General features: G+C 43.5%; 1 protein-coding gene across 4 annotated transcripts in view; it reads left to right on the top strand.

Annotated features, from left to right (window-relative positions):
* Positions 1-22,375, top strand: part of ANKRD6 (ankyrin repeat domain 6) — a 102,601-nt gene that overhangs the window by 68,599 nt on the left and 11,627 nt on the right. For all 4 annotated transcript variants that reach the window (XM_055714402.1, XM_055714403.1, XM_027798007.2 and 1 more), the window contains 5 exons: positions 7,617-7,715; positions 15,923-16,021; positions 16,581-16,679; positions 20,223-20,321; positions 21,374-21,472. In XM_055714402.1, the coding sequence (XP_055570377.1) occupies positions 7,617-7,715; positions 15,923-16,021; positions 16,581-16,679; positions 20,223-20,321; positions 21,374-21,472 (495 nt within the window). The remainder of the gene's footprint in view (positions 1-7,616; positions 7,716-15,922; positions 16,022-16,580; positions 16,680-20,222; positions 20,322-21,373; positions 21,473-22,375) is intronic.

Below are 22,375 nucleotides of genomic sequence, written 5' to 3'. Positions count from 1 at the left end.
CAAAGCCCATCAGTTCAGGCTCAGGAATGTCCTATCCAGTTTGCGTCTGGCTCTCACCCAGCCATCTAGCTGCATAGGGAGAGCATGTGCATATTTGCCTGTGAAAAGCTGTATAATCATACCCTGGAAGAGCTGGGTTTGCTAATCTGGTGACACACAAAGGCTGGAAGGAGAAAGAGACATTTAAAGTCAAGGACAAGGTTGTCACAGGAGCAAGCATGTGTAAACTAGCCTCAAGTATATTTAAACTGGAAATTTGAAGGGATTTTTTAGCTATCATAGAGCCAGGTTTTTGTGCAGTCTTTCAAGAAGCAGAACAGGTACAAAATAAGAACTTCTTTCAGGTTAGGCGTTAATTTTAGGATGGAAATTAGATGGCAGGCTTGTAGCAGAGAACTATTGATCAAGCTTTCAGATAAATTGAAACTCAGAGCCTTCTTCCCTCCCCAAGATAAAACCTGTTGCAAAATTAGGCATAGAAAGAAATGTATGCACATGCATGCCTTAGTTCTCTTCTACCTGTATATCTTCTGCTTTTATTCATAATTTTCAGTTTGTTTTGTCAAATTAATTTTAAATTCTAGGGATTTGCTTGAAAATTTTTTTTAAAAAGGGGTGTTTTTTACTTGTCAGCCAAAATTCCTGCTGAATTCTATCATTATGAGTTTTATTGGAAGAAGACATGCAGAGACAAAGCTCTTTGGAGAGAGAGAAAGTTTCCACATCACTTTAGGCTTTAAAATATATTTCTGATATGCATCTGTAAGTGCAGAGCAGTTCTTGTGGAAAACACTACACAGAGATCTAGAGCTAAATGCTAGAGAGTTCTTTATTCAAACAGAATTAATTGATCATAGCTTAAGAAACATAAAGGATATTTTCTGTAACAAACCAAGTACTATTAAATGCTGGATAGCTGGCAAACTGATCCAGTTCTGTTTTTATCATATATATGGAAGGTCATATGATGTCATTAATTGCTGCTTCAGTAAACGACTGTTCAGCTGCAAAATAGTACTTCATTTCTGTCACCTCTAAGTAGATGATTTTAGAAGAAGAATACAAAAGAAACAAAACTCAATGGAGAATCCGTGTGTCCACGTGCTCACTTACACATTTCCTCAGGCACGCACTTGTTTTGTTTTGACAGTGTTACTAGCAAGGCAGCTGTGCTGGTGAGGTCAGTATGGAAGTGTGCACCTTCCCTGACTCCAGCGAGGACACTGGGGCTCGTTCCAGATTTGGGTCTTTTTAAATATGTGAAGAAGAGCTGGTGGTCACTAGATCACACCGCTGTTGACGATCTGACATCAGGGAGCCCAGAGCAGGAGAGTGCTGGTGGCACCGCGTTGAACATGCATCGAGCACTTGTCCTGGTGCTGGGATCTCTGCCACCAGCCGTGAGGGGTTGTGGCCGAGAGATGGTATGGTGCTCAGCAGAGGCTTCATGGCTCCGCTCTTCTCAAAGGGCACCTTCTCAACCAGGGTGCTCTGTTGCTGCTCTGCCTGGTAGGACAAAATGATAATTTCAGGTTTCATGCCTTTTTGTCTGACTTCCTTCACGGGTGTGAAGTTTATGGCTGTTTTCTTTATGAAAAGGGCAAAAAATACCCTATACAACTGATCATACAAATTGGCTGATCCAATAACCAGGTGCCTTTATAAAGTATTTTGGTGAATATGCTGTAGAAGCTGGAAAATTAAGAACTAAGCCTAGGATAAATCTTTTCTTCCAACCAAGAAAGCTGGTCCCTTCTTTCAGTCCTTTTTGTAGTAGAGCTTGCTTCCTGTAGTTACTGACAGCTGCGTTTTTGTCATGAAAGCACTGGGACTTCTGCTGAGCTGCTTTGCCTTGCTGTCCTCCCAGGATGTTGTTTTCCTTTTCCTGGCTTACTTTTATTTTTATTTTATGAGTCGAGATAGATTAGGGAGAGGGCTGTGGACCACTAGGGGTGGCACAGGAGGAGTGGTGGTAGTGACATCTTGGATCAGGTTGGCTCTTCTCTCAATCCTGTCCCCAGAATGGTGCCTGGAGGATGAAGAGAAGCGGCATTTCACCTCCCAGGCATCAGCCTCTGGTGTATCCCAAGGATGTCTGGCTGAAGCAAGGTACTTCGAGGTGAATGGAAGCTCTGTGCCTGGAGATGAAATTTCCAGGTCTGAACCTCTGCACTACAGCTCAGAAAAACAAAAGCGTTACTGGGCACTGGGTTTCACTGGGGTGTTGCAATATGGGGCGTAGCGTTCAACAGCGAGAACTAGCAGTGCCAGAAAAAGCTGCGCATTAGCAAGCACACCCAGAGGAGTGTGCCACTTCTTTGTTAAACGTGGAAGAGATTGCCAGAGGAAGTCATAAAGGTAGTACGGGCAGTTTTAATGTAATTTGTGTAGTGCTGTGGGGTTTATGATTATTTTTTCAAGGGAAGCAGAATATAGCTTTTCTTATGGAGCATAGCATTAAGATCATAGCTATAAAATTGAATTCTGTGGAAAAGGGATGGAAAAAACCTTAGAAATGCAAAAGGTAGTGCTTCTTGTTTGATTTGGTAATTTTTGTTTGTTTGACTTATTTTTTGAACTAGTCATGTTGTGAACCTGCCATATGGCAACACTTTTGTAATGCTGGGGTACTTCTCTTCTCATCAAGATTTCAACTTCAGAGCATGTGGAGTTCTTTAAAAAAAAACTCTCTTTGTTTTCTTACTTTTTAAGTTCAGAAACAAAAAAAATAACTCTGTGACAAGACTTAGTTTTTGTTTTCAAGCTTTCAAATAAAACGTGGATAGACGTGTTTTTGTCTAAGTGCAGGATGGATGAATAAATAACAGTCCTTGTGCAGCACAAGAGCAGGGTGAGATGGAGAACTGAATCTACTTTCATAAAAGTATCTACAAATACATTAAACACAAGGAAAAATCACGTGGCTCGTGGTGCTAAGGCTCCCCTGTATGGGTTTGGTTGCAGAGTGCATACATTGGCAGCTGCTCTAAAAAAATTCTGCTTTTAAATGGTATGTATCGACAGCTACCTGTCAATGTCTGGCAGTTAGAATACAGATTAAATACAAACAAACACGGTAACCTTGCATTTTACTGCTGAAATTCGTGTGGCTGTTTACTGTGCTTGGCTGCAACCTGATATGCCCCATAGCTACAGCAGCGGGTCACAGTTGTTGGAAGTTGCAGTTTTAGTGTAATAGGTCCCATTTATTTTGTCAATAAGCCTGTGACATGAGAGCATTTGTATGATTTGTTGCCTGCTGAAGCAATTATTTACATTTGAATAGAAGTCCAAATTGCATATTTTTTATATGAATGACTGCTTTATTGGTTCATTAATCCCAAGTTGTAGCAGTCTCTCAATTGTATTTCTGTAATGACCCCCAAACCATTACAGGTCATATTTGGAAATGCTCACAAGCTTTTAAGTTGGTAATCTGCATGTTAAGCAGTGCCTGGCTTTAATGTTGTCTCCTTGCAGTGAGCATCTAGGAGGCTCTTCGTATATATTTCCTTTCCCGCTCGGACCTGTGCGTGCATTCAGATAAGCCCCCTCTTTGGTGCTGCAGTGGTGAGTGTGAAATATCTTTATGGAGAAGACGCACAGAGGTAAATTTGTCTGTCATCTGCCTTCATCTCTTCTCCCCCTAGATATTTTAGGTAGGATGCGTTGCTGTGAGAGAAAAACTTTGTGGGCTGTTGGTTTGACTTACAGATGTGAAGGCAAGAGCAGCTCTGACTGTTGCTGCTGGGGCTGGCAGCTGTGGCGTGGACCCTTTGAACATTTCTCTCCAAAGCCGGTTGTGCGCGAAGTTTGTCATCACAGTGTAAGGGGCAGACAGATTGCCCTGCGTCTCCCTCCTGGTCTGTTCTGGACTGGTGTGTGCAGGCCAGTGTCTACGTATGTTTGTGTGGGGAGGTGGGTGGGAGTGTTTTTCCAGGGTTTGTGTTGCCTGCACTGGAACACTGTCTAGCTGTACCGCTCACCTTTGCTCTCATTTTGATGTTACTGGGAAGAAAAAGAAAACCTGGCATTGCCAGTTCTTGCATGCTTATGATTAATCTTGAGGTGATCAGTGCTCTTCCGAGAGCTGGAGCCTTTAATCAGTGTAATGTGCTGGAGCTGATCCTCCTCCTCGTTCTCCCATCCTCGGTAGGGTCACGGTTTTCATTTATAGTGTCCCTTTGTAGGGGAGGAGCTCAAGGACTGCGTGTATGCAGTAGCTCTGGTCTCTGAAGGTCTGTTTCTAGGGGTCTCTGATAGGTGGGATACCTCAACCTATGCTTTTGGGTAGAGAATCTCAAAACACACAAGCGCTCTGGAATAAAAATAATCCTCTAGTCTTCTGTTTCAATAACTCAATTTTTAGTTTTTCTTTTTAAACCTGAGTTTTGGGGTTCTGGCTGAAGTTTTTGAATGTTTGGAGATGATGATAGGGGAAATGCCCAGTTAACATGCATCTCTGTTGGCTGAGTGACAGGAACAGCCAGGCAACCCTTGCTGGAAGCTCTCCCTGGCCCCATGGTGGTCTCCACCAGCAAGTGCCCTCGTTTTCTCCAGCATCCGTCTCCTGTGGCTGGCCATGCGCTTGGGAGGCTGTCCAGCTATGGAGAGCTGGAGGCTGGTCCCACTGAAGGGAGAACTTTGTGCTCCCTGGGGCGAGGGCAGCCTCCTCCAGGAAAGCCTGTGCCCCAGGGCAGCTTTATTTTAAGGTAAGGCACCGAAAGGCAAGGCGGGTGAAGGCCACGTGATCTGGATCTTCTGCGGTTTTGCAGCCTTTTCTTGGGCTTGTACTCTGCCACCTGGCACGCTCTGTGTGGCAGTCGCCTGGGAGGTTGTTGGGTGTGGAAAACATATCCCTCACATTGAAATAGCCTCATACTCTACTTTCTTAATTTACTTTTAACACAGTACCTGTGGCTGCACATCTGCTTTTTTTCAGTGGTTAGAGGTAGTTATCTTACCAGAAAGTTTCCCTGCTGGGATATATTCATAGTTGACATTGTTTTCCTTTTAAAGTACATGAGCTGGCTTCAGTTGGGTTTGTTTGGGATTTTTTCTGCTCTATGCACAGATTGCAATAAATTGTCTTCATAATATATTAGTAACCTGTGGAGAAGTGAAATGCCCAGATTAGGTCATTTACTTATTTCCATTAAGTAATAGAAAAAGTCAGAACCCATAAGCCTAAATGTGCTGGAGCACATATTCATAGTCCAAACATATTGTTCATAGGCGGGAATGATTTGTCCATCTGGCTATCTGGCTTCCTTTTTCTTTTCCCCTTCTTTGTTTTTCATCTTTTCCCCTTCTTTTTCTCTTCCCACCTACCCCCTTGCTTTCCTCTCTCTTTTTTTTTCTTTTTGCCCTCTTTCCCCATTCCCCGCCCCCCCCCCCCCCCCCGTCCCTTCTTTTTTCCTTTTTTTTTTTTTTTTTTTCTCCCCACGTTACTTGGGAACATTTAATGTCTCCTGCTATTGAGTTACCTGGAACAGCGACATAGCCCCCGCTCTCCTCCAGGCTGATGGAGAAGGAAGAGTGCTCAGTGCATCTCGGTGCCTCTCACCGTAGGGGCAGGTGTTTAGGGACCTGTGGCCGGGTTGAGCGAGAAGCGCCCAGGCAGCAGGCTGGATGGCACCCGGGGGCAGCGGTGACGGCCAAAAGCAAGCCCTTCCCACACCTTCTGCAGGGCAGGAACGGAGGTTTCCCACGTGGGTATGAGCTGCTGCCGCTAGCAGGAGACAACATTTGGTTTTTGCAAGATCTGCGTGTCAAGAATGAGTGAGGACTTTTCCCTTAGGTCTGGCCCTTCAGATCAATAGCGTAGGACAATTAATCAACGTTTAACTCTTTAGGAGCATGGCACAACTAGTCAGTAGTGAGACATTTTGTCCCCAGCCATTCTGTGGATTTCAACACTGGTTTTCCTTCTTGCTCTGAAGAGGCTGAATTCCTGTGGCTTTACCAGCTATGCGGATATGGCATTTGTTATGTGAACACAATCCTGTCTTGAGCTTGGTTTTTTATTTACTTGGAAGTTGCTTTCCCAACAGAGAAGTTGCTTAAAACCTCAGAGAGCTGATGGTTGCCTTCTGCTTACCTCAGGCCACTAGTATTCAGACAGCTCTGGAGGTGTTGGCTCCTTCTCTGGGTGACATATTAAGTCTGTTTATCTTCTTTGCAGGGTAAATCATTGGGTGGAAAAATACACAATGGCAGCGGTAATGAAGAAATAGATATATAATAGATAGAGGAGTGATGTAACTCTCCTTTATCACATAAAATGCCTAGTGGAGAAAACTGGATTCTTTGTGAAGCTACTCTGTGATTTTAGCAATGGCTGGAATCCTTTTTTCTTAGTTGTGATGAAATAAAATTTGCAATGAACAGTTTTAAGAGTCTTCCTGTTTAGCAGTTCTTAAGGTGCTTCACTCACTTTTCATGTTGATGCTTTGAGATTTTATAAATATGTGTATGTATTTTTATATGTTTATGTATGTATCTATAAATTTCCTAGTGCAAGAGTAAATTTTTGATTTTCTCTTATGAGCTTGCTTTTTCAGGTTGTGTGGTTAAATGTTTAGGGATTCGCTTGTTGCAGCTCTTCTCTGTTGTCCAGACTGCCTCTTACAATCTCTTCCCTCTTTGAGCCTCTTTTCACGTGGATTCTTATGCTTCTTTTAGAAGCAGCAGTTTATTCTGCTTTTCCTGAGATGTTTAATTTTAAATTCTGTCAAAGGATGATCAAATGGGACTCAGTTACAAGTAACTATAGTATTCCTCTTGTAATTTCACTTAGATTTTTGGAACCCATTTGTTGGGGAGGTGCCTTTTTTAAAAAAAAAACAACCTAATTTTACTGTAAGATTTCAATTTTTTTGGTTTTTTTCCCCTCCTAAAACCATACATCATGTATCCATCTCACTAATATGCCTTTTCTGTCCTTCTGTTATTAGGGAACTGTCCTTGATTACACCACGGATCGAATTTCCTCTGAATATTTATGCTATTTCTTTCATGTGGGTTAGAACTTGGTAATGTTTGTTTAAAAATCAGCATTATCTAAAAAACCTGACAGATCTTTGGCAAAAAATGAGGTTGGTTGTTGTACACGTGAAGTCACTTGGAGTGACTACAAGCCTTCCATTTCTTTTAAGGGGAGCATACATCATACGCAACAGTCCAGTAATTTTTATTTCTATTGCAAAGATGGTACCCATTACAATATATGTATTAGCCTGCTCCTGCAACTTTGTCATACGGAGCGAAGTTGAAATCAGTTGACAATTCTGCGCTCCAGAGAGACAGAAACAAAAGGGGCGTGAATTCTTTTTGGACACAAAGCCAGATCCAAGCTTGTAAGGAAGAATATAATGTCCCTTTTGTAGAGTGTCATCGAGATAAACTGAAATGTTGCAGAAGGGGGAGGAGGAGTTTTCAGCATACAAAAAACTAAGGTAAAGCGTTTGGCACACTAATATGTGTCAGTTGCTGCTATTGCAGGTTTCAGAGGGCAAGGTATGAACAGAAGAAAGAAGAAAATCAGATAAAATTCTGGTCAACTACCATGCATAAAAATTCATCTTAAGTTATTATTATTTTCTTCTCATTCATAGCATGGCCGGACCCCCCTGCATCTTGCTGCCCACAAGGGTCATCTCCACGTTGTCCAGGTTTTGTTGAAGGCAGGTTGTGACCTGGATATTCAGGATGATGTAAGTAGATACAACCTTCTTGCTTGGGGTGGAGGAGAAAAGGTAATTTGCAAATAACAGTAGGCTTTCACTTATTTGAAGTAGGATTAGATGAAAACAAAACCCGTCTCTCTATTTTCTAATTCAGAGATGTAAGCTATAATTTGGAGATGCAAAACTATATGGGAGACAATGTAAAATATGTTGTTTCAATGAATAGTTTGGTCCTCTTGCTCAAGCTGCAGAGCTTTATAAGAGCTGGTTGCATCAGGCGGGTATGAGTAAGAGTTACTGTATGCCACTTGGTGCAGAAATGAAGAGAGTTCATTGTATTCTGTGGAAAACCACTGGAGGATGTCAGGTGGGGGACACAATCTGTTGTGATGTTTGCCTGAAGTGGGAGATGCTTTTTGTGTAGGCACATGCCACAGCGTGTAGAGCATTGAGCAGCTGCCCAGAGCACTGTGCAGCGTTGCAGGGAAATCGCCCTGCTGGCAGCCACACTCCATGTGGGGCCGGTTGCATCTGTGAGGCTGTCTTGTGGTGAAGCATACGCACACTGAAACCAGGTTTGAATTTAGCAAATGGTAGTTTGTTTTCATTTGGTAAAATATGCGAGTTGCTGGAATTTCTTGGTTTTCCGTAAGTAGTTCTAAAGACCAGGCTTTAAGGCACATTGGAGTGACTGGTAACGTGGTTTTAGTTACCTCACTCTGACGAACAAAGATGTAAACTTAAATGTGCAGCAGCAGTTGAATAACCATGACTTTTTCAGATGTGTTGCTAACTTCTGATAGCAAGCTGGAACAAATTTGAGGAAGGGTTGCTTTTATTCCCCCTGCAATAAATATGGTGAAGATTCTTCAAAGGACCTAGAAGTCCAAAGGCGGTTAGTAGAGGCACCTGTATGACTGTTAAAAGGACACTGGGAATGTCTAGGTGCCTTTTGAAAATCCCCTTAGGTGTTCGTTTGCATCTAGAGAGTCTTAAATACCTGTAGAAATTGGAAAACTGGTTTCCTTCTCTTCATGAGTAGCTGTTACCCTGTGAGATGTGAGCAGTCTGTCTGACAAGTTTAGAACTGGGGTACCAGTGCAGCCAGCTTTCGACTAAACTTGTTTTTCTAGGAAGAAACTTTGCTTCCTGTGCTCTTTATTCTTTCCCTGTGCCCATCTGTGAAATGGAGCAGATTTGCAAGCATAATGGGAGTATCAGTTTATTCAGATGTATCCTGAGTATGTTGTTTGACTTCTCCCAGCAAAAATGATTCATCAGGTATTTAAGACAAAATTGCAGGTACTTTACAAGTACAGTCAGTTTTCCTGAGAAAACCAAGTTACTGCTTTAAGAATGCTAGAGCTTCTACTGATCTGGTCAAATTGGGTTTGTGTGAAAACTGGGTTTTGAATAAGTCTGGGTTTTTTTTAATTCTCTAGGAATAAAATCTAGGCTGTTTATATGTAAACGTGGTAGCCATAGTGGAAAAACAGTAAATCAGTGTTTGGCATCATTTCACTTTAGCAATGAGTCTTGCACTGTAGAAATATTCAGCTTGTAGAAGACCTACTTCACTTGCCTTGCAAGCTTCTGAGGGGCTTTGTTCATGACAATGGGATACTGCTTCTAAATGTGGTGACTAATCTGAACAGAGTAGATGCATGCTTGATTCACAGATACTGTTTCTTTAGAATGTATTTTGATTTTTAGCTCTGTATTTAGTACTAGTAATTTGGCTGGGGTTGAGGAGAGCCTCAGGAGATGCAGAGTCTCAGAGGGTGTGTTTGGATTTGTCTCAGAGGAGGAGGAAGGCTAAAACTCCAGGTGAAGATTTTTGCTTATGAAAGGTATTAACTAAAATATTTCTGCTTTCCTTTTACATAGGTCTTCAAAAAAGGTTCTCTATTTATGGTTTCTCCTTGTATAATTCATTTTTACACCTTATTTATGCCGCACAGAATATGTTCGTATTCTCTTTTAGTTGCAATCTATTGATTATGCCTTCGGTTACCTTTTTACTGTGTGCTTATTTGGCAGGGAAGGCGTCTTAGTTTCAAGCGTTGATTAACATCTGTACATTTCAGTGCTGTTTTTCAGGAATACAAATTTAGGTTCAGAGATTAAATTGTTCATGAGATTGGGGACTATCATATTTAATCGAACAGTAAATTACTTAGTTGATTTGTCTGTGGCATTGTTGTAATAAGACAAAAAACCCTCCAGGTTCTGAAAAGATGACCTATATTTTATTTTTCTAAATAACAGGAGAAACGTAAACATACTTTATTTTGGAGCTGACTCTCTTTAGCTAATCAACGAATGCAAGACTAACTTTTCATCTGCCACACGATAAGCAGAAACTTTAAAGTTGCTAGATGTCGTAGAGAGATTAAACCACTCGCTTCATGTTCTGCAGATACATTCTTTAAAACACAGTAAGAGCCGTAAGGATTAGTTGAAGAATGACCTCCAGTGGCCTGGAGTGGGATTATTATGAATTTCAACCAGTGGAGTCCAGCTCTGTAGAGTACGCCACCCCGGGAGCTAACTCTTTCCTTCTCCCTGCCAATCCTGAAAACTCTTACTGGGATGCCAGTGCCATCTCTGAATGGTCCATGAGTATCCATACAGCACACACCTCAGAAATAGTCAAGGAGAAAGTTGTCCCGGTGAAGGAAATCAAGGACGAAAAAGATAAGAGAAACCAGAAGAGAAGGGCTAGGAAGGAACCTAGAAGATCAGAAAGAGAGAAGGAGGTTAGAAATCTTGTTCATCAACCCTGCCTTGAGCTTGACATCTCCCCTGGCTGCATGCTGCGAAACATTGGCGTGGTGCTCTGGCATGACCGAGCTCTTCTGCGGTGCATGACTGCATGGCCGGCTGCGTGCTGGGCGCTCTGCGTCACCTTTCCTGCCCCCTGTGCACTTTCTGGGAATCTAACTGGGAAAACAAGCTGATTTAAAACAAAGGCCTGAGGCCCCAAAACTCCCTTTCTGGAAACTCCTGTTTAAGAAGCAGAAAATTAATTTCAAATGGAATTGAACCCAGAGTTCACAATCATTTGTAGCTGAATGTAAATATGAAAAGTGACTTATTCCTGTACCCCCATTTCAGTCTCATTTAAACTGTCATTTGTTTCGTTTGTGATTATTTTGTCATGCCTTGATCACTTCTGCTGGTCGTGCATCGTCATTTATCTTTCAGAGTGAAGTTGTTCTTACTGTGTATCGTGGTGATTGCCCTTTTTTAGCAGAGGAGGAGGAGAGCAGCACAGAGCCATTGAGAAACACTGGGGCACGTTTGGTTGCCTTTGTTACAGCTGCTCCAGGATATCCACCTATGCTTGTATGCCCCTGCGAGTATTTAGCACTTGGAGATATTTTAACTTTAAAACATTTTGAACTTTATACCGTGGATTTAATGGTTTGATTTCATAGTGTAAGACTTTGCAAGTGTTTTTTGATACTTTGTGTCAGGATTGAAGGCATGAGGTTTTTGCTAGTTATTTTGGTGCAATTCTCCTGTAGCAAGACAGTTTGGTGATTTCTGCAAACATGGAGAGCCAGTGAGGAGGCAAAGTGTGACACTGGAGAGGGGCTTTAAAGGAGACTGTACAACTGATGGACGCTCTGGAGAATAGGAGCGTGCAGGAAAACAAGATATGGTGGTTCTAGTATTTTCTTTTTTAATCAGAGAAAGGAAAAAGCAACATGTATTACAAACTAATGTCAACCAAATCTCGTTAAATTTGGGCAGTGGAGTCTGTAACAGAGACCCCAATAACCCAGGACAGCAGGCAGGAGTACTAACACCTACCTGAAACCCTTCTGTAAGTTCCTTGTGTGTTTCCTTTCCCTTGGGGTGAAAGATGTAAAATAGATGCCTATCCAGTTCCCAGGGGCCTGGTCCCAGTGGTTGCATCCATGCTTTAAGTTTGTCAGCAAAGGAGGAGACTCTGGGAGGTAATTGCAAACACCCGGCGCCACCAGCCTAGCCAACACAGAAGCGCTAAAGGAAAAGGTAATGCCCAAATCCGTGGAGAAAGTCAAGATTTAGTTGTCTGCCTTTCTTCAGGACTCCCAGCCCGAAACCTTCTCCTGAAAGCAGGTGTTTAAGCTCTCTGTAAAAAACGTGGTTTCACCCTTCGGAAGCGTACCTGCTGGTGCTGGGCGTTGCTGTGCAGTAGCCTTGTTACAGGCAGAGCTCCCAGGGTGTGCAGTCCTGCGTCCTCTGCGCGGCGTGATGCAGTCTCCCATCCCAGTCTCCCATCATCTCCCGCTCTCTAGCCCAGTGAATACCAAGATTTTTCTTAAAACTTTCAACACGGCTGTGCTCTCACGGCAAGACAGGCCAGGTGAGTTCCATAACCTTTCGGCTGCTGAAGAAAAGCCAGTGGCCACCTCCTTCACCGGTCTCATTTCAAAGTTGCGCACCTGCAACTTGTGTGGAGCTTCTTCCTGCAAGCATGTGATGGGGGTGCTCACAGGGCAAGAGGGAGGAGGGGAGACGCCTGTGTCGGGAGGGGGTGTGCTACACGACAGCCCCCGCGGTGCCACCGTGTCTGTGGTGCCCTGTAGCAGCGTGCAAGCCGAGGTGCCTGGGGCGTTGGGGTGGGAGCGCCCGAGTTTGAGTTGCTTTCGTGGCTAAGCAGCAGCTGAGCATGGGGATTTGAGATGCATCGGTATAGACTTAAGTGCCTTAATTCTACCAAGCCTCACTTAAGCACCTAGGTGTCTTTTTGGCTTCAGGCCCACATCTGCACTCAGGCAGACTGTTGTTGCTGTCAAGGTCACGTTTGCATGGCACGGCACCGGAGTTATCTCTCTTCATTGCTGCTGAACTGCAGTGTGTTCCTAAGGCACAAATCACTTACAAATAAGATCATAAATTGTGCCCAACATAATAGTCTGGGCAGTTAATGTGCATTTACCAGTGTAATTGCTCTCTGAGCCTCTGGAACAGCCCCCTAATGCCTTGCTAAAGGCAGAACTCCGATGAGCGCTTTCAGAGACACTTATTTTAGCAATTAATAAAGATACATGAGTCAGTGATTACACTGTCTGAAAATTCACATTGTGAAAAAATAATAACTCATCTGTGTTCTCTGACTCCATAAGAGGCAAGAGAGGGGTTTGCTCCCCTGCTGATGGGGGGGCAGGACAGGCTGGAAGCGCAGGGGTGCAGGCAGTGTGGTCTGTAGGTGGGCTGCACCACCTGTGGCTGGGTTGCTCAGTGACTGACATGCAGAGGCCGTCACAGTCAGGTGGTTCAGCTTCCACAGCACCTCTAAGCAGTTGAAGGTTAACGTGTGTGCTGAGGTCCGAGGGGACAGTCAACCCGGTCCTGCCCTGCTGGCTGAGGGGGCCCTAGGGGTGGTAGGGACCTTCACCAGGACATTGATACCTGCCATCTCTTCACTGGGAGGTGCCTCAGTCCAGGTGAGGCAGGGTTTGAGAGATCCTTTGACACTCCCTGATACATGGATGAGGTATTTATTCACCCGGTCAAGGTGCTGGTTGGACCTTACTCTTAGATCCTTGGCTCTCCCTGTACTTGTGTAGGGAAGATGTCAGCACCAAAGCCCACACCTTGGGCAGGAGGCACCTGAGCCTGCCACCTGCGGGACCTGTGTCCCTTCATCTACCCAGGCTTCTGTTTTAGGGACCAGAATACAGTATGGGACAGAGCCCAGGCAAGGCTGAAGCTGTCCCAGTGCCGCCCTGCAGCCACAGTGAATGGCCCCCCAGCACATGGGCTGTGCTCCCGAGGAGACCTGCTCCTGCAGCAGTGAGGTGTGCTTCCTGCTTTCCAAATATGTGTTTGGTTTTAATTTAACTGAAATGCCATTAGAAGTAGCTGTCATACCGTCAGACCCCAAAACGTTGAATGGCCTTTGACCTCACCGCAATTACTGTGGTGGGATTGGGCTTATGACAAGAATAACCTTGATTTAAACTGGCCCAGCAAAAAGATTTTTAAGTATAAACTAAATCAAATAGAATCCATTCCTGCCCCCAGTTTGGTCTTCTGCACGATCAATTTTCTGGGCTGTTAGAAAGCAGCAACCATTGATCAAGCTTCATCTGTCGCAATGGCAGATGTCATCTTTTTTTAGTCTTTATTATAATAAAATCTTCTGTAGTTTTGCTGGTGCGGCAGTACCAGTTGGCAGGGATAGGTTGGCAGATTATCTTCCACTTCATGGGAGTCAGAATGACCTTTGCACTGTCCACACAACCCACTGCTGCAGCAGCAGTAGCTTGCCCGTCATCAGTACCGTGCGTTACCCAAAGAGGGTGTTAAAGTTTTGCCCAGCTTCTTGGCAAGCAGATTTCTTTATAGTAATAGTTACTGGAATCTGTCTGACACTTGCACTTGTGGGATGGTATAGTTTGGACATTTGCTGTAATATTTTGGTTATCTTTAACTTTGCAAGAAATACAGAAATTTAGAGACATTGCAGTGCTGTCAGCTTTCCAAGACTGTTTTTCTAAAAGTCCCAGTTTCTGGAACCACTACTGTCTTTGTTCAAAATCTCTTAAAATACATTTCCAGTCTTGATAAGGACAAGAACAAAAGTAAGAGTATGTAACCTCTGGAGACAAAACATAGAAAGCAATTTTTTTTTTAAAAAAAAGCCTTCAACACAATTTTTTTAAATCAACTTCATGATTATAAGTCAACTTAATTATTTAGTGGTGGTAGGCATTACAGGGGTTACTGAAAGGTTGTGGTTGACAGTGCTTATTGTGCTCTTGTTTTTATAATAACTATTAATCAATTAGTAACAATTTTGGTGTCGTTGGCACAAAAGAACCCCACCAAGAGCAACTTTAAGTGAGTTGCTAATTGCCTTTGAGAACAAACTATTCAAATGATCCAGTTATCTAAAGACTTGTAGACTGCAGGACAGAAAATACAGAATTTCCTCTAGTTTTAGTATTTAATATAATCTCGTATTCTCTGATAAATATTTGTAGTAGAAAAATTTCCGATCTGTTTAGGACTAGCTTTCCTGCAAGCTTTTTTCCCTGAGGGTACAGCGCAGATGCCTGCCCTGCACGTGCTTTTGATGACCATTATCTAGATAAGCAGAAGTAGATTGGATTCTCAGTCTGTTTATTCATCCCCAAAAAAGGCTGCGCGCAGCTTTGAACTGTCTTTGTGCCTGGACTCAGGCTGTGCTTCAGCATTGCAGGTTCAAAGCAACTTCAAAGGAAAGCCAAGACAGGTTGTTGTGGCAGCAGTGAAGCGACTGCAACTCGTATTCCCGTCGGTCAGCGTCTCACATCCCTTACGTGCTGCTGCATAAATCCTCCTATTCCCCCTCTTTTATCCGGGTCTCACCAACATGCACATAAAAGTGTATAGATAACCCTGGATGGGCAGGGCCAGTAGTTTGTGTCTCTCTAGCTTTCAGTTTGTGGAAGGCTTGTAGAAAATTAATCTTGGGCTCTCTAGCTAAGCAAATGTGTCCAACAGTTGTTAGAGGGGAGATGGGTGGGCAGTCAGACAAGATGACCGCATCAGCATCATTTGAAAAGTTGGCCATGAAGGAAATAAACTGATGTAAGAAATTTGCTTGGTGCTGCTACATGGCAGGTCAATGAGCAACGTAAGTTGTTTGGACCTCAGGATCGCACAGTCGCTTGGATGAAATAAGTTGATGGTCTTGCAGTTGTGCTCCTCATCATAAGATTGCCTCCACTCTAGTCCTAATTGGTAAATTCATCAGAGGTGCTGAAGAGACCGATCTCATCTCATGCTCCTTATCCTAAGTAGGGCTGATGGAGCAATCAGAGCCAAAACGGGAGAGCCTCATCCAGTTAGTCTAAGGACTGGAGGATCATTATGATGAATTACGACAGCCTGTGATTCCCTTTAGTTCCCTACAGATACTGCTGATTGTTGGACATGGAGTGCCAAATCGTGTTACATTCACTGCCCCCTAATACTGCCGTATTTTTAGAACGCTTCAGCGCTGTGTATGGGGTTGTGATGACTTGCAAACTTCTGTAAACAGTTGGTTTGTAGCTCTCTGATACTTTCAATAACTTCATAAATCTTAGAAACTTTAATGATAGTTGTTTACGGGGACTGTTTTCAAACGCAGTTTGGATCTGAGCGGTACGTGTGTTGAAGGTGCAGGCCCCTGCGTGTGTCGTATGCGTTTGCATTGAGTCAAAATGAGGTGGGAGTGGTACTGATGGCAAATCTGCTTCTTTTCGCAGGGGGATCAGACAGCATTGCACCGGGCTGCTGTCGTAGGGAACACCGATGTTATAGCAACTCTGATTCAAGAGGGGTGTGCTTTGGACAGACAAGACAAGGTAACAGGCGAAAGCAAAGCCCTGTGGGGTGGCAGCTTTGCCAGCCAGTAACGTTAAGGTCTCAGAGAGGAAGTTGTGGTTTATCCTCCTGAGTAAGTATTGGATGCTTTGAAAGTAATTTGAACAGTTACATTGAAAACAAAGCTGTACCATATCTTTAATATAAATGACTGTTACAGTTATTTTTTATATCAGGCTGGTAGTTTTTGGTTTAAGAGTGTCTTCTCAGCTCATTAAGGGGGGAATTAAAGAAATTTACAATCTTGCTATGCTCTATGCAGAACACTGCAGTTTCTCTTGATTATCCCAGAAACTGAGAATGCTGGGCTGTAAATTTAGTTTGGGAGTAAATATAACTTAATTCCAAGTTCCAAACAAAAGGAATAACAATATTTTTACGCTCTTCTAAAAATAAAATAAAAAATAAGCTAGTAGGAAAGGAAAATGTTTTATTTTTCAAGTGAGCAGGTGGGGTATGCAGCTGCTGCGTTCTGATATGTAATACTACCGCGCGTGTGGACACAGCGCACTAACCCTCTCTTGTGTGTGTGCTCTCCAGGATGGGAACACCGCTCTTCATGAAGCGTGTTGGCATGGATTCAGTCAGTCTGCCAAAGTGCTCGTTAAAGCAGGAGCCAATGTTCTTGCCAAGAACAAGGTGAGACCCATGCAGGAGGAGCTTTCAGTTCCAGTGTAAGGTGGCAGATTCTCAGCACTGGAGATTTCTGGCCATGGCACTTCTCAGCGGGTGGGGAACCAGCTCTTAGTGGGATATTTTTTTTCTCTTCCTTTTCTGCATTTACTGCGCCTGGATGCTTCCGCCACAGGCATTAGGAAATTCATATTTTGATAGCTGACGCAGGAGGAACTCAATAGCACGTTGACGATACATTAATTACGGCTGAGGTGTGCTGCAATTCTTGTGGAAATCCCATGGTGCTTTAATTTATACCAAGCGGATTCATTGTGATTGGTGTGATTTAAAATGAAAACTAATTGTACTAATAGGAAAATGGCATTCAGAATCTTTTTTTTTTTTTTTTTTTTAAAAAAAAAATTAAACAACCAAAGGAACGTAAGCCACAGAGGGGAAATAATAGTGTATCTTTTGTTACTAAGTTCTTCCTAATATACATTAGTGTAGGCTTTTACCAAAATCTTGTAATGAACCTGGATTATGTTCCTCTTGGTATTTATAATACCTTGAGAGCAGTTTAGAGGAGAGGATAACAAAGCAGGGAGTTTTAGTTCCACTCTAATTGTAATACCTGTGGGAAACTTCAATTCACTAATTCAAGAGTTAATGGAATAGTCTGGGAAATGGCAGGAGCAGCCTGTGGTGCGAGCTGAGTCCGGGTTTGGACCGATGGGTCAGCCAGATCGCACAGTTGGCACCGTGCCCTTTGTTAGAGGTGAGAGGGCTTTGGGATGGCTTTATGGGATCTCTGAGCGTTTTTTGGTAAACATGTCTCTAAAACTACAGCTGAAAGGGGCTAGTGAAGAAAAGGAAGAAAGGAGACAGCTGGCCAAGGACTAAGATTTTGAGTAAAAAGGCACGGTGCCTGGGCATAGTGTTTTGTATGTGCACGTGTATATGTGCAGTATATATACATATGTTTATACAAGCATGGTCACTTTGTGGTCTGTAATTGCATCATCTTTGATATTATTTTATTTGTCTTCCTTCTTTTATATTGTTCCAACTTCCAGGTTTTATTTTTGTAATGGTTTTTGCTGTAATGTTTACCTAGATTGGTATCAAAGGGACTTGGGCAACTTCCCATGCTTGACTTTATAGTCTTGTGAACCATGGTACTGCTATCCCTGGCTAGGCTTGCTATGCCTATACGTGTACTGCTGTACAAAGGTGCGGGCTTAAGATGCAAGTGTGGTTATCCTGCATGCTTGGATGCCTCAGGGTATTAGAAGATTTAGCTTACAATACAGCGTATGTCAACAGGAGACAGCCTCTCTTGGAAAGCATGTGCACAGAATAGCTCAGCGGGGTTGACGTCTGAAACATGAGTGGCAGACTTTAATACTGCGTGAGCAGCTCCTGCGCTGGTCTTTGATGTCTTACCCACACAATCCTCTCCCTTTGCATTTCACTGTTTGGGTGTTTTTTAAGACAGGATCTTTTCTCAGGAGCTGCTGAAAAATGTGGGAATTGTGCCTGCTTGCACACACGCATGGGCTTTTACCCCTTTTGATTTCAAGAAAAATGAAGAGCCTAAGTCTGCTTAATCCCAAAATGGTTTCTCTGGTCTCTCAACATTTTATGTTACTCATGAAAAGGCATAATCTTTCTGACAGCTTTCCAGGCAGCCAGGGCTGAGTGCCATGTGCAGGAGCACCCTATGGGCTGTTGACTTACGCCTGGGCATCATGCAGTTTTGGCTGGATGGGACAGATACAGCCTGCTAGATTTGCCATATCCTGCTAAGCAGAAGAAGACGGGAGGGATTTGGCTCTATTTGCTGTAACTCCTGATTAATATCGCCTGAAACTGCTTGGGGAACGCTTGTATGGATGCACTTCTTGCAGCACAGCACCCCGAGAACAGTATAAAAAAGAGCAATGCAATTGAAGACAGCTTCTATATCAAGTGAAATGCAGAGGACAGATAGGAGACCTGGGATTTTAAAGGCAAGTCAGGCAGGCATTTGAAGAATGGGACAACACGTGGGTAAACCACCGGGGTAGCAGTATTCCTCCTGTGCAGCAATCACACTGGAATAGATCATTCCGTGAGATCGGTTGTGGCCGCCTTTTAGATCCTCCATCAGTCTGTACATTTCAGTGGAGGTTCAGTAGGCCAGGGAGGACCCCCACATCAGTACAGCTCGGACCCGCTCTCCCTCTCACAGAAGGTGGTGAGAGATTTGTCGCCCCTTGGGAGATGAGCCAGATGAGCCTGATTTGCGAGCCCTGACCCTAGGCACCGGCTCCGTGACTTCTTCCACCACTGAGGTCCTCACCTCACAGCACCTCACCCGTCACCTGCTGCACAGGACCTCTCTGCCTTCCCACCAGGGCTGACCTTCCAAACAGCAAGTGATAAAGACATTGCAGAGGCTTTTCTGGATAAACCCAGGAGGGAAAAAATTGACGCTTAAAGTGCAATTTAGCTGAGAAAGAAAATCATGTCTGCCGTAGCCACTGTAGCTGCCACAGTAAGCCCCAGCTACATTCAGGCCTGAAAGAGCCTGTAATGTGGAAATGCAGACCAAAGACCACACCAAGAGTTGGCCTTTTGTAATTCAAACCCTGCAGCTTTGATCGGTGTGTTGAAAGCACAGGGAACAAAGTAAAGGACATAACGAAGGTGAACTGGCAGCCTAGTAAATGCGGAAACCCGTTTTACTTGAGCTGGTTTAATTTCTAGCTCCCAATAGCCAAAACCCCCAAACATTTTCAGGCCAACAGAAGCCAAATGCTGCCAGAAAAACTCGTCAGACCAATAAAATCCTTCAGTGTTAGAAAGACAATACACAAACAAACTCTTCTTTGATTTCTGTCTGTAAAAACTGTAAGTTTACTTCTTTCAGGAACCTTAGCGTGTGGTTCTTTGGGGTTTGGGTTGCTTTTTTTGCCTCTTCTCATCTTGGCTGGAGACTGGCCTGCTTTCTCAACATTGAAGCTTCCCGATAGCTTAAAATCTGCATCCTGCCCTGTGAAAGCACCTACAGACCCAGCCAGACTTGGAGCTGGTTCGTGTTAGAGCTGTAAGGAAACAGACGTTACTGTGACCCCGTCTGCCTAACACCTTGCAGCAGTCACGGCTGGCTTTACTTGAGATCAGAGATGCTGTGCCATGGCAGCATGATTCTTTGTGTGTGTGCACGGGGGAAACCCGAAACGCAGGAGTTATTTCTTTAAATGAAATATTTGATAGTGCTGTTTGATATTAAGGAACAAGGCAGTTTCTAGAGTCTTTGCTTCCTGCAAACAGATTTGACTAACACAGATATCGTTAGACTGTCCAGTTTCTCCCTTTACTATATCCCAGATAAATAATTTTAATGATGAAGAGGGTACTTCAGTCTCCACGTTCATTCAGCTCATATCTTTGGGAAAATAACAGCGACAGTTTCCCACTCCTGGGTGGATCTTCTAGCGGGAAGACCTGTGAGGCTTTATTTTTTAACGCTTATGTCCAATTTCTAAATACAGCTTTTATATTTTACTGTATTCCTCTAAGGCAGGTAACACACCTCTTCACCTGGCTTGCCAGAACAGCCATTCCCAGAGTACTCGTGTTTTGTTGCTTGGAGGATCTCGAGCAGACCTCAAAAATAATGTGAGTTTTGAAAAGAACGTGTTATTTTTTTTCTGGGCCTTTGTTTTAGTTATATTGCTTCAAGTTGTAGAAATACTCAGAAATGCTTTACGCTGTGGTTTTTATTATATATGCTATTGAAGAAGCCCACTAACGAGCCGTTGTATACATCATGTACAGGAATGCTTTTGATAGGACTGAGCGATGCACTACTTGTACCCATCTCTTAAGCAGGGATGGAAGAAGCCAAAGAGGGTTTTGCTGTTGCACAGACTGAGGCAGCTGGTCCTTTCCTGCTTTTTGGGGTCCTGATGGCCCGACCCATACGCTGTCGTGCAATTCTGCAAAAGGGCTTCTCTCTCAAAAAGGTGGAAAGCTTAAAGGGGTTTTATGCCAGAGCGGTGAAAGTCCCTGTGCTCGCTGAGACGGATAATACATACTGTGCACTGGTCTGTCAAATTAGGTAGATTCAAGGTGACTTCAATTTCAGGCAGCTTTCTTCCTATTGTATAATGATTCCGGCATGACAAAGGAAAAAAAAAATATCTACAAAAGGAAGCCAGATGTTTTTGTCCCTGCTCGACAACAAGGTGGGCAGAGGCACACAGAAATGGAAACCCGTGGGGCTCTGCTCCCAGCTGCCAGTCCCAGCTGCGCATGTGCCACCCCTGGTGGGGACGCTGCTCTGGCCCACACTCCTCATGTTTGCTTCATTATGTGCAACACCGAGTTGAGTTTCCAAATCACACTGGTTTGTGGTTCAGAACAGATTTAACAGAAAAATGTAAATCAGGTTTTGTAGTGCAGTAAACCAGCATTTTTTAATTCCAGTATTTCCTGTCAGTGGTTAAAGAATTCGTACCCCCACCTTGCCTGACCCCAGCTCTTGCTGCACCTTCCCACCCGTGACAGTAGATTCTGTACTGCAGAGAAGACAGCGTTGCTGTTCAGTGGGGGGGTGTGGCAGTTACTGCCCTTTTTGGTTTAATGGGGTTATTTCATCCCTGAACACCATGACAAGCACAAGCTTTCTTACTGCGATTCAATGCTCAGAGCTTTGTTTCTGTTTGCAGGCAGGAGATACCTGTCTGCATGTTGCTGCTCGTTATAATCACTTGCCCATCATTAGGGTGCTGCTCAGTGCTTTCTGTTCTGTCCATGAAAAGAACCAGGTCAGTGCATGAACCTCATTGCGACTCTGTGCCCTTTGCATACAGCTAGTTGTTGGGAAGAGGGATTCCTACCAAAGTAATCCCGCTTCACTCTGTGTCACTGTACCGCCATATGCCTAAGCTTTTAGGAATAGCCTTAAAGTAACCGCATATGAGGGGGTTTATTATTTTGCCATCGCATTTGCATCATTTCTTTAGAGCATTGCCTTTTTGTGAGGTTCTGCAATGGTGTGTTGGTGTAAAGGGGGGTTTGGAACGGGGGGTGGTAGCATAGGGTTAGGAGTTGGTGCTCCTGGGTCGTTACCAGTTCTGTGCAGAATGAGACTGGGCGAGAGACCCGTTTTATGGGGGCCCATTTTCTCCACCGTAACAAGGATTTAATGATCCTACAGCCATTACAGAGACATTGTGAAGCAGAACTCACTCATGTTCAGGTGCTACAAAAGCGCAGATTCCTCTGGAATACTTCACTTTGCTGCATTTTGCAGTAGGGGGAATTGAAAGGATGTAAGTGAAGAAAAAGTATGCTTTAAATTCCAAGCAATGATTAGTCTAACCTAGCATTAATCATCCATAGCTGTTTTATAGAGAAGTAATTGATTGCTGTATCTATAGCATAGCCTAATTGGGTGGTAGAAGGGAATGGATTTAGTACAGTAAAGTGTGTTAAATCTGCTAAATAAACAGATTATGTGGTGCTTAACCACATTGTCTCGTATTCCTGGGAAATTTTCCACATGTAGTTGAGGATCATAAAGATGTTTTCTGATCTGTGCATTTAATCTTTTGTCTTAGATATGAGATACTACAACAAACAAAATGGGTTTCAGCATGTTAAATTTACTATGTAATTTTATTTGGAAATGAGTTTTTTAACTTACAAAATGAGCTACTGAATATTAA

Source organism: Falco cherrug, chromosome 6 (assembly GCF_023634085.1).
Source record: "Falco cherrug isolate bFalChe1 chromosome 6, bFalChe1.pri, whole genome shotgun sequence".
Classification (NCBI taxonomy): Eukaryota; Metazoa; Chordata; class Aves; order Falconiformes; family Falconidae; genus Falco; species Falco cherrug.
The sequence above is the reverse complement of the archived record's forward strand: the minus strand, read 5'-3'. Positions and strand labels throughout refer to the sequence as shown.